The 12,926-nt window shown below is 41.2% G+C and overlaps 1 protein-coding gene across 1 annotated transcript; it reads right to left on the bottom strand.

The window, feature by feature from the left end:
• Positions 1–6,553: 6,553 nt before the first annotated feature.
• On the bottom strand, positions 6,554–12,696 carry SAXO3 (stabilizer of axonemal microtubules 3; the record flags this gene model as incomplete). Its single annotated transcript, XM_081346163.1, has 5 exons — positions 6,554–6,896; positions 8,911–9,038; positions 9,592–9,753; positions 12,106–12,294; positions 12,541–12,696. 5 exons carry the CDS (start codon positions 12,694–12,696, stop codon positions 6,554–6,556), a joined length of 978 nt encoding a protein of 325 aa, XP_081202289.1.
• Positions 12,697–12,926: the final 230 nt, after the last annotated feature.

Below are 12,926 nucleotides of genomic sequence, written 5' to 3'. Positions count from 1 at the left end.
AATATTTTTCCACGGACCAAAAGGGGTGTGGTTTTGTGTGCTACCTGCATCCAGCAGATGGGGCTTCACTTATTTGCGTGGCCCAGTTGCTGGTATGACGTGGCCCGGTGCCGGTCCATGGACCAGGACTTGGGGACCCCTGCTCTAAACAACTGGCTGGAAGAGAATCAAAAAGGACTTTAGCTGGGGAAAGCTTGCAGGGGCAGCCAGCCAGCAAAGAGGAAGATGAACTGCCTTCTGCACCTGATCTGAGAGCACACAGGACAGAGAAAATTGAGCAGCAATGGAGACCAGATTATTTGGGAGAAGACCCCGCCCATCTTGATGGGCTGCATGGGAAGCTGACTATGTATGACAGCAGGCAGAAGGAGGCTTTGCTGGGAACAATGTATTGGTTTGCTGGCCATTTGTTTGTTTGTTGTGCTTCCTGCTTCACCTTGCTTGGAATTGTGCCCTGCAGCTTTCATGTGTATATTTCATTTTTGCCTGTTGGATTTAAGTTTGTTTGGTGGAGCCATTTCTTTGAGCAACTTTCACTTGTTTATGGATTACTGACCAATTTGTGGATTAATCTTGGCTTGCTTGTGGCTGGACTTATTGGGACAATTCTGAGTATTGGTAAAGGGAATTAATGGGAATATTAATCATCTCACTAAACCAGTTACACGTGTATGAGTGGGGCAGCACACTTGGTCACTAAATTACTGGTTGTAAGGTCTACCTGTATACAGAAACTTCCAGATAAATGTGCATATGATCTGATCTTCAGCTGTCACTCTCAGGTCATCAGCCCTAGGACTGGTCTCCTCCTCAGCAGAATACTGTGCCCCTGTATGGCTAACAACTGCCATTTAGACACCACACTCCTGATATAATCATGAGGATTATAAACAGATGTATTAAAACCATTCTAACTTGCTGCCTTCCTGTTCTGAGCCATATTGCATTGCCAGTTTTATTTTATTTTATTTATTTTTATTACATTTATATCCCGCCCTTCTCCGAAGACTCAGGGCGGCTTACAAGCTTAGCAGTATGAAGGCAAGATGTACTAGTGAGAGAATACAGAAAAAATATGAAAAATTCACTGCTACAGGTGCATGCTGACCTTCCTCATTTATCAGCAGGAAGACTCAAATACAGCAAGACCCCACTGGCACCTTCACATCTGCCCAACAACTTTAACATCAATTCCCAATGGAAAGCCAAATGGGTTGCTGAATGTCCAGTTATAGGAAGACATATAAATGACTGCACAAAAAAGGTGCCAAGCTTTGAATTACTAATGGACAATCCTAAGTAGAATTCATACTTCACGTGGCATCTGCCGGGCCTCTCTGTATAAATAGGGCATAATATCCTTAGTGCGACTGTGGGGTCCCATATCAAACTATACATTGTGACCAGCTATAAACTGAGGACATATACTGGTCCAGTATGATTTTTCAAAATGTAAACAATGCTGCACTTCAATGGTTAGATGCCCTAGACCAGGGGTCCCCAACCCTTGAGCCACAGCCATTTGTGCTCAGGAAGCTCCATTTGGGCCAGTAGCACAAATGGACTTGCATGAGCTCATATGGCCATCTGCCACTGGCACACAACCATCCCCTCTTCCCCCTCCCCCGGCCGCTATTCTGCCAAGCCCAAAAAGATCGGGGACTGCTGGTCTAGACATTGATATTTCAACATAGGTCTTTTTGGCATTTATATTTTATTGGGTTCTATTAATCTAGTTGAAATGTGAATTTATGTTGCTAGTCCATGTATGATATGACATATGCTAAATAAATAAATATGATCTGAGGCTGTGTTATGTGAACAAATCATACTTTTACTTTTATTCTTATTCCACCAACATTTTTACTAAACCAACTTAACCAACCACTGAGTTTGCAAGAATTCCTTTCCAGGTGACAAAGCAATTTTAAAAATCTGCCAGTTTTTTGTAAAGCCTGTTATTACCACTTTGCACTACAGGGCACAATTTGAAGATCTAAACTGAAAAAAGGAAACAAAAAAGATTACGGTAACTGTGAAGGTGTGAATTAAGCAATTGGTCTGTGGATCATATTGAAACCAATGGGATGAATAAATTAAGAGCTTGGTGAAAGTCAAGAAATGGACGAGCAGCTTAATGAACCCAACTCCAGGCAATTTATTCACATATTTTCCTTCAATTCATCTTTTTGCCGAATTATAAGAGTTGCTGCTTCATCCACTTCTCCCATCTTTCTCTCTCTTTTCCGTTTGAAAGTAAACTGAGCCATCTTTATAACTGAAAAATGTTTTTAAAAACCCAAGACAAGTTTACACTGGAATCACTAACAACTTCCAACATATCGCGCACAGATATACAGACCATGTATTCATGCTTCACCTCATCCACGGCTTGCTTAAAAAAAATAAAACCCAGAATGGATTTAAGATAATCTTTATTGTCAATTCTGGAAGGCGGTTATCCCACGCACCTTCCTGGATCCCAGCAGAGATCGACTGAGATAATTTCACGGTTGCTCACAATGGCACTCATGGGGCCATCTGCTAGTGTGGCCTGCTGCAGGTCGACACGTCCTTTTTTAGTGTGTGGATGTTGCTTGCCAATTTGACTAACCCACAGCTGCCCAAAAGGACTCTGTTAAAGCGCAAACGGGAGGCTGCTCTGTTGAAGTCGTCCTCGCCCTGACCTCTCTCCGCTCCGCTCTCGCTTCTGTCTGAGAAGCTGCTGAGCCCGAGGCCACGCCTCCAAACGGCGCTCGTGGCTAACGGTTTCCCACTACAACCGGCGCGGCTGGCCAACGGTTTCCCTGACGTCACATCCCGGGCGCGTCCCAGGTTTTATGCATCTCTCGGTTACTCGGCCGCAGGATACGTAGGGATGCTTCTTGGTCGAGATTTATAACTGAAAAATGTGAGAAGCCCTAATCGGGGTCGGTGCAGAGAAGGGATTCGGAAGGAAGAAGGCTGCAGCTCTCAGATTTCTGCAGTGGGTGACCTGGCTCAGGGAAGGACCTCCGAATACCTACCAAGAATTTTAGGTTTTATTAGCTTTTTAATAAAGTTGACATTAAGATTAGCATGGCATCTATGCCTCTTTTTAAAATTAAGAAAACCATATTTATTATTAACAATGATTTCTTTCTCTTCTTTATGTGCAAAAACTAGGGTATTTATAAACTAAGCAATACAAAAGCTACATTCACAAATGTTTGCTTGGAATGCCACAATGAACTGACATTGTTAAGACTCATTTTCAAAAACTGCACTTGAATCCTTTAATATTACTTTTTCTTTTCAAACTCATCTCCAAACCATATACAGACAGTATGCCGCAGTGTGTCAGGAAATGTGTGCAGCAAGGACAGTTTACTACTGATATTTTTAAAGATCAGGAGACCAATTCTGCTGTAGATCTCCAGAGGCAGGGTAGACTGGTCCCATCACTAGCTGCTAAAGGGTGGTCAGCTCTGGTCAAATTAGCAAGAAAGTCGCTGTTACCCTGATTGCTTTTTTTTGCCTGCCCATGTCATTGGCTGTTGGACGCTCCTATGGTATCCAGGATTCGCCCTTAATGCCCGATTGGAGCCCGGACCTGGGGCTGATACGAACATATGTCCCCTCTCCTGTGACCCCTATTGACAGTCCGGTGTGTCCTGGGTTTGGCCGCGGTGAGAGAGCGGTCTGGATTGGTTATCTACCACCCACTGATGTGAGAGATCAGTGGGATGGGTTCTCCCGGTTGGAAAACATGTACTGGAATCACATGATCACCATTTATGACCTCCCTGAATGGCATCTGACAAGCAAAGTCCCTTGCAGATTCTCTTAATAACCATGTGATTTCCTTAACAGTCACCATGATTCACTTAACAACTGCATCAAAAAAGGTCATAATATAGACATGACTACAACTGCATCCGTTTAGTGATAGAAATTATGGTCCCAGTTGTGGTTAAAAATCAAGGACTACCTATACATTGATATCCCATCTCTCTTCCAGAAGTTCACATCATAAATACTGCTTCTGTCTTTCACATATTATCCATATCACAATCCTATAACATGTATTTTTAGAGGAAGATAGACACCTTGTGACTATCAGTTTAGCAATGGAACTGAATCTGCAACTGCTCATTGTCAATCCAAAATTGTAATCCCCAATTATGTGGCCTTCCAGATGTTATTTATTGGATACCATCATTCCTAATCATTGACAATGGGGCTGAAGATAAATATCATTTTAAGAGCTATTGGTTTCTCACTCTTGCTGAGAATCCTATATATCTGTTCTGGGTGTTGTATCCAAATATAGAGCTGCTTAGAACAATATAATCCTATGCCTCTTTCTTGAGATGTGCCATTGTTACTCAGGCAAGCCAAGTCATTTTCTCTCTAGCTGACTTCCCAAGTGATATTGAAGAGAAAATTGGAAAATCTCATATAAACCAAGTAAGTTGGAATATAAATGTGAAAATTATCTCTCAGGTTGGGTTCAAACAATTGCACTAATTCATTGCTTAAACATTATTCAAATAAACCACACACTGGGAGACTTTACATAATAGACTAAGCCAAAATTAGCAAACTTTAGTATAGCAATACATTTCACAGTTCAGGCTATACAAAAAGGGGTCTGAAGCAGGCATGATGTAACAAACCTGGTTGCTGACTGTGAGGACCTATCCATGCTTGAGGCATCAGTGAACCACATAAGCAAAGAGCCAATATAGAGGGGGTGGGGTTGTTTTGTGGGTAACTGAAGCAAATGACTATGGCTATCAATCCTGAAGAATTAGCTAGGCCTAGCAAATGCTAGTTCTTATGTGCTATTCCCTTATGACTTTTTGTTTTGGAATTCAGTGTCATTGTACAGTAGTCCTCATAGAGCTTGCCCGTTATCACTGTAAGTTGTGACAATCATAAAATGGGTCACCCACATAACATCCAATTTTATGACCTTTTTTGTTGCAGTTTTTAAGCAAATGTGGTCATTAAACAAACAATTGGGTGTTTTTTTGCCAAAAACTAGAAATGCCAGTTTTCAGAAAACATCACAAAACATGTTCACATGGCTGCAGGACACTGCAAACAGCTGTAGATGTGGACCACTTTCTGAACATCCAAAATGCAGTCGATGGCCTAACCATTAGAACTTTGGAACCAAATAATAATAATAATAATAATAATAATAATAATAATAATAATAATAATAATAATAATAATAATAATAATAATAATAATAATAATAATAATAATAATAAGAAGAAGAAGAAGAAGAAGAAGAAGAAGAAGAAGAAGAAGAAGAAGAAGAAGAAGAAGAAGAAGAAGAAGTTGGAAGAGACCTTGGAGGTCATCTAGTCCAAACCCCTGCTAAGGCAGGAAACCCTATACCATTTTAGACAAATGGCTGTCCAGTCTCTTCTTAAAAACTTCCATGTTGGAGCATTCACCACTTCTGGAGGCAGGTTGTTCCACTGGTTAGTTGTTCTAACTGTCAGGAAGTTTCTCCTTAGTTCTAGGTTGCTTCTCTCCTTGACTAGTTTCCATCCGTTGCTTCTTGTCCTGCTTTCAGATGCTTTGGAGAATACCTTGACTCCCTGTTCTTTGTGGCAGCCCCTGAGATATTGGAACACTGCTATCATGTCACCCCTCACCCTTCTCTTCATTAAACTACACATACCCAATTCCAGCAACCGTTCCCTATATATTTTAGCCTCCAGTCCCCCAATCATCTTTGTTGCTCTTCTCTGTTCTCTTTCTAGAGTCTCGACGTCTTTTTTACATCGTGGTGACCAAAACTGGATGCAGTATTCCAGGTGTGGCCTTACCAAGGCATTGTAAAGTGGTATTAGTACTTCACGTGATCTTGATTCTATCCCTCTGTTAATGCAGCCTAGATTATAAGTATCCTCATGGAAGTCTGTTGTAACTTCAAATGGTTGCTAAACAACTGGTCTTAAATTGAGGGCTACATGTAGTTCTGGTATTGTTGTGTATGGAGTGAGATTAAAGTACTTTATAAGAAGACAAGAAGGGCAGATTTATTTCACTCCAGAAGTCCCCTCTGGAGATGCTTCTATTTTCTTTATATACAGTAGTGCAAGAATCAATTCTTGCACATTAATCCTGTATTGGTTTGCTTACTGCTGTGGGCCTAATATTCTTCAGGTGAGCACAGATGCATGGGAACTTACGCCTAGTTTGGTCACAGCTTTCTGAAGCTAAAATGCTAAGGCAGTATAGCCAGGGCTTTTTTTTGTCATAGAACGCTCAGAACGGAGTTCCGGCACCTTTTTTGGATGGAACATTGTAGGGTAGGCAAGGTGGGTTGTATGACAAATTTTGAGTTCCGGCACCCTTTTCTTTTACAAAAAAGCACTGAGTATAACAAAGTATAAGTCAAAATGTTCTGTTTGTTGAACGCATCTAGAGTTTTTGTTTTAGTTATTTCAACAAAATGATCAAAAGGTAAACATGATAAAATATTTTTTTTCTTCTTCTTTTTGGATGCAGTAGAAAAAGGGACTAGTGAGTGAGTACAAATCTCTCCATCTCACACTGGCATAGGTTTGCCACTTCCATAGCATTTATATTCGGTCTCATACATGTGTGGCACACACGTGATTTCCACCACAGGCACCCGACAGGAAACTGTGGGTGGCTGCTGCACAGGGCAGAAGCGGTTCCAGGTTCGCTTGTGATCATTGGGAAGTTGGTAGGTTTCTTGGGCCAGGCTGAATAAACCACGGTGAGGCACAGCAGGGTTCAGGATCAGGTGGGGTACCCGGGTAGCCTTTGGAAACATCTGGAGATCTCGCATAGGCCCAGGTTCACGAATCAGAGGATAAGAATTCAAATTGAGAATTTCCTTCTGAGTATACCCTTGAAATTCTTTCCTATGAAGGAATGGAGACAGAACAAAAGAAATCATTTTTTTTCAGGAAGGTAGACAAAAGCAGGAAATATGTGCAGTGTTATGTATGGAGTGAGACTCAATTATAAGAAGACAAGGGCGGCAGATTTATTTCATTCTAGAAGCAGATGCTTATATTTCCCTTATATATAGTAATGCAAGAATAAATTCTCAAGTCTGTTTGTGCTGCTTTGAGGGCATTAAATAGAGCACTAAATTTAGAATTCAGCTTACTAAGAAGCTAATTTTTAATTTCAAAGAAGAAATATTTCTAGTCCCTATGACTACAGTGGCGATGCCTGTGGGTGATGCCTACAGGTTTTACAAGCTTCTAGAAGAGAGATTAGGGACGCGGTGGCTCAGTGGGTTAGGACGCTGAGCTTGTCGATCGGAAGGTCGGCAGTTTGGCGGGTCGAATCCCGAGTGCCGCGTACAGAGTGAGCGCCTGTTACTCGTCCCAGCTTCTGCCAACCTAGCAGTTCGAAAGCACGTAAAAATGCAAGTAGAAAAATAGGGACCACTCCGGTGGGAAGGTAACAGCGTTCCGTGTGCCTTTGGCGTCTAGTCATGCCGGCCACATGACCACGGAGACGTCCTCGGACAAGCGCTGGCTCTTCGGCTTTGAAACGGAGATGAGCACCGGCCCCTAGAGTCGGAAACGACTAGCACGCATGTGCGGGGGAACCTTTACCTTTACCTTAGAAGAGAGATTGGGAGCTCCTCACTTTTTCTTAGCAAAATTAATAGGATGAATCAAAATTTACTATGGTTATAGACTAGCATAGGTAGGATGAATTGTGCAGAACAAGATATAGGTAGTCCTCGACTTACAACCATCATTTAGTGACTGTTCAAAGTTACAGTGGCACTGAAAAAAGTGACTTATGACCATTTTTCATACTTAAAATTCGGATGCTTGACAACTGACATGACTTTAAGACTGTTGAAATGTCCTGGGATCATGTGATCACCCTTTTCAACTTTCTGACAAGCGACATCAATGGGGAACCCAGATTTACTTAACAATTGTATTACTAAAAATGTAGTGAATTACTTAACAACTGTGGCAAGAAAGGTTATAAAATAGGGCAACACTCACTTAATAAAATCTTGCTTAGCTATGGAAATTTGGGGCTCAATTGTGTCATATATATATATTGATCAGCATATTTGGCACAATTGGCAGAATGGAACTTACAGTGATTAAAGTGAAATGTGTCTCCGTGGGCTAATGAAAAGAATACCGAAAATTCAGGTTAGCAAGAATGGAAATGTCTTATAAAAGTAGAGCTTTTTGAATGAAAGCAAAATCCTGGGGAGTCCAGTATCCTTTTTCCAGCTATGTGTTTTGAAGAACCTAGGAGCATATGCCTCCCACTTTGCTCCCCTGCAACTAATACAAGTAATCCATGATTTACAACCAACCGTTTAATAACCATTTAAAATTATGACAGGGTCATAGGATGCTTTATGGTCTGTAAAACACTTTTGACTGTTGTAAAATGTCATGCCATACACTGTAGTCATGTGACCACATTTCAGGTGCTTGACAACCAGCTTTTATGATCTGTTGTAGGTCCAATGGTCATGTGACCACAATTTATGACTTTTTTGCCTGTTGTCTGATAAAAACTCAGTGGAAAGAATGGGTTTACAGGTATGACTTTAAAGTTCGCTCAGCAAGTGCAGTGATTTGTTTAATGACTGCTGCAGAAAATGTCATAAAATTGTTTTTATCACATAGATGCTTCAACTTAATAACAGTAATGAATTACAACCAGAATCTAATCCCAATTATCGCTGTAAATTAAGAATTACATTTACAGATGTAAATACAGATTCTGAAGGTGTTATGTAAACTAGTAGTACCACTGAGACTCTAAAATAACCAGAATGATTTAGGACTGAAATTCTGGGCTTCATTTGGATCCTAAGTTGAGGACTACCTATATGACACTGAAAGAGTGGGGAAAAGATACCACAGATGTTCCACTAACTGTGTGAAGATCCGGAAGTCCTGGGCAGTGGTAGATAAGTAGGGTTCATTACGCTTCAGCACTGCCTTGTCACAGATGTAGAAGGGTCTTCCAGCGAGGACATTGTTCTGTGTAGTGGCTACCACCAACTATAGTGAAAAGAATAAAGACCACTATTGGACAGGATTTTCTGAATTTGCTAAGTAACATTTTCTCTGCTGCAGAAGATATCTTTAAGAAGATGACTGTTCAGTCAGGTCCAGCATCAATTAGAAAGGCCACCTAATTCCTTCCCCCATGACATCCGCTTTTTAAAATTTCCACAATTCCCTTAGTAGACTTAATGCACTGTAGGAAATTTAAATAGCTATATATTGTCCCTGTCAGATAAACTACCAAAGTCTATCTCTGGAAGTTGTTCCTCTGCAAATTTGAAGTCATCCCTAACCCCAGGCCACCCCTAGCTGATGTGCCTCCACATACACAAGCTGCACATAGATCTGGCAAGAGCCTAAAGGACATTAAACATTCATTTGCTTAGTATCAAAAAGACGGGGACACATACAGTATGCAAGAAAACTTTGCAAAAACATGCACAATGAAACATCCTTAATTTGGAGATCCTGACTCTGGCAAGTAAAGCTGACTCTTCAGGAAAAAGAAGTGTGGGTGTCCTCCTTTTGTCTCTGAAATTCCAGATACCTTGGATGCTCCATCTGCGTGATGAGCTGCCAACCTGAATGGCTGAGGCCCAGCATGAAAGGTGGGGTTGTGCGGCAGATTGGGCCAACCACGAAAATTTGCTTGGATCTCACTCTTCTGGTTGCCCATAGTTAGGGGGAACCTCCAGGCTCTAAGCTTCAGCTGTTGGTGACAAGAGCAGGTTGAGAGTTCAGGAAACAGAATACATAGTAGAAAGTAGAAGGACAGCTGAGTTGTTTCCTATAGGGTAGGGGTCCCCAACCCCCGGTCCATGGACCAGTATCGGGCTGCGGCATGCCAGCAACCGGTCTGCACAAACAAGCAAAGCCCCATCTGCGAGATGCAGGCAGCACACAAAACCACGCACTCCAGTCCGTAGAAAAAACCTCTCCACAGAACCGATCCCTGGTGCCCAAAAGGTTGGGGACCTCTGCTGAAGGGAGTGACAGTTTGATATTCTCCAAAGTGAGGAAAGCTGCTGTAGCTTTTGAAAGCCAGCTGGGAGATGATTTCTGGCTGGCTTTTATCTCTCTGGATCAAAGAGAGATTGAGAGATTAATTACATTGGTACTTGATGGCAGCTCCTTCTGATTAAACTGCAAAAACAGAGAAGGTATTGCAGCTAGATCAGGAGTTGAGCTGCTGGGAATCCTAGACTTTCACCTACACTTCAGTGGAACCATTAGGGACTTTACAGCCTTACTCTCCCCATTCTCTTAATCACTTTAAGAAGTAATCAATTACAACTGAAGAGAGATTTTCTTTTGCAGTAAAGATAAGACATCTTGTGATGTCTTATCTTTTGTGATTAGTCTTTCTAGATTATGGAAATATAAGAGACTTTGCTTAAAGATTTAAAATTTATTTGCAAAAAATATAACTAAGGGAGGAACTATGAAAGGTTTCAACGGCTAAGGAACAAACTTCATTTTTTATTTTTGACGAAGTAGAGGAAAATGTAATCTAGATTTATGGTCAATTAGAAACCACTTATTTTTTTTTTGCCTGAAACAAAAAATGCATAGGTGATTTGTGGTTTTGATTATTAGAAAAAAAATAGAAAAAAGGACATTTTTTTGTAATCAGAGTAAGAGAATTTTGTAACTATTTCTGTAAAGGAAATTGAAAGCTACTTTTTGTTCTTTCCAATTCTTTCTACACTTTCACTTTATTCTTTCTTTCCTGCTTCTACATTTTATTAGTTTGTGTTAGTTTTTTATATGTTTTATAAAAGCTAATTTTAAAAATTATATTAAAAAGAGGGACAGATGATTAAATGTAATGAAAGTTAATACTGTTCCTAAGACTACGGGGAAGGGAGAAATTGCTTATTTTTAAGATTATCCTTGTCGATTTGATTCATATTGAGAGTTGACTTTAAAATATTTATTGTTCAAAATAGAAAGGTTACTTGTGTTATTCACAAATCCCTCTGTCCTACAACCATCATTGGCTGGTAATTATGCAAAACAATGTTACTTTATTATTGAATGTTATATAAAAGGTTACCATAAATAAAGTTGTGAGATGCTCCAGTTTCACCTACTGTATCAGAGTAGCATAGGGTAATTTGTAACTTGATTTTACTTTTGGTGACAAAATATCTTGTGCCTAATACATTTTATTTTTATTATTATCACTTGTTCCCTAGAGTGTTTTATGGTAATTGAAACAAGATAGACTTTTTTTTTTTTGGAAATTTGAAAAAAGCAAATAAAGCCAAGCAATATGGGTATTTTTAAATAACAACAACAACAACAACAACAATAATAAAGTTGGAAGGGACCTTTGGAGGTCATCTAGTCCAACCTCCTGTTCAGGCAGGAAACCCTATACCATTTCAGGCAAATCACTGTCCAGTCTCTTCTTAAAGACTTCTAGCGTTGGAGCATTCACAACTTCTGGAGGCAGGTTGTTCCACTGATTAATTGTTCTAACTGTCAGGAAATTTCTCCTTAGTTCTAGGTTGCTTCTCTTTTTGGTTAGTTTCCATCCATTGCTTCTTGTCCTGCCTTCAGGTGCTTTGGAGAATAGCTTGTCTCCCCCTTCTTTGTGGCAACCCCTGAGATATTGGAACACTGCTATCATGTCCCCCCTCATCCTTCTCTTCATTAAAGTAGACATACCCAATTCCAGCAACCGTTCCTTGTATGTTTTAGCCTCCAGTCCCCTAATCATCTTGGTTGCTCTTCTCTGTACTCTGTACTGTATTGGTATGTAGGCTCTGCCTTCAGGCTTGCAATAGAAGAGTCTTGCACACAGGAAAAGAGGTCAGGAGGGAAGTGAAAAAAGCAAAGCCCAGCATTAAATGATTCAAGTGTTTGTAAGTGTTCCCAGAGCTGTTCCTTCTGTGTCTGATTGTCAGCTCTTCATCCTGCTGCACTAAGGTCTTCCTGGAACCAGATAGGACCTTAACTATTTCTCTAGTAAAATCAGGAATCTGCTTCTTAATGCCTTTTCCAAGACACTTTCCTAAGAGCACCCAATTGCTAAAGTTCCCCCAGAATCTCTTACCTTCTCTCTCAAATCTTTGTTATAGCGGACGTCTTGATGTGAGGCAGAGACAGAGTAGCGGGGTTGAGCTAGCGGTTCCCTATGAGTTTTCATGCAGTGGGCAAGTTGTGCAGTGGTAGCCAGCCGGGGAATGACTTCATCTTGCCATACTTTCTGGGAGGCAGGTGGCAACGGTTCCTGGATCGTGGACTAACAATGGAAAGTTGCAGGAGGAACAGTGAGTACACAGAAAAAGAATGGACAATCAAAAAATGTGGGGACCACGTGGATACAAACAGGATCTGCCTCAAAGCATCCCGTCCTGTTTTTTTTGGTGTCACTCCAGCCCTCTCGCAGAGAACCCAGGGATCTTAGCCGCCTCCTCCTCTCCAAACCTTAGTGTTTACAAACTATCCGGATTGCACCAGCTATCCTGCTAAATATCAGCTTGCTTACTCGCGCATAAGGCGGCGGGAAAGGCAATGATGGGCTGTAATTGAGCCCCACTCCACTGCTAGTCAGTCTCCAGTCTTGTCGGCGGCCTTCGGAAGGTACCAGCGCGCCGGAATCCACCTCCCAACCGAAGGGAAAGGCGGAGGAAGTGTCTGCCATGCTTGCTCCTGCTTTTTGGACATGGTTACTAATGGAGTGTTGCCTTAGCGGCAGCGGCGAATACAAGATCACGAAAGGGGTGGGACTTCTAGAATGTTTGTGATAAAGGTTGCCCGGGTAACAGAACTCTTCAGCGTAACGTTTTGTGGCTCTTTTCCTTTGATTCGACTGAGGGAAGTGCAACGGTTAGATGAAGGGGGGTGGGGAGAATCAGGACTAGCAATATCTGA

The sequence above is a fragment of the Vipera berus genome (assembly GCF_964194415.1).
Source record: "Vipera berus genome assembly, chromosome: Z".
NCBI classification, from domain to species: domain Eukaryota; kingdom Metazoa; phylum Chordata; class Lepidosauria; order Squamata; family Viperidae; genus Vipera; species Vipera berus.
This window is presented reverse-complemented; position numbering and strand designations above follow the sequence as displayed.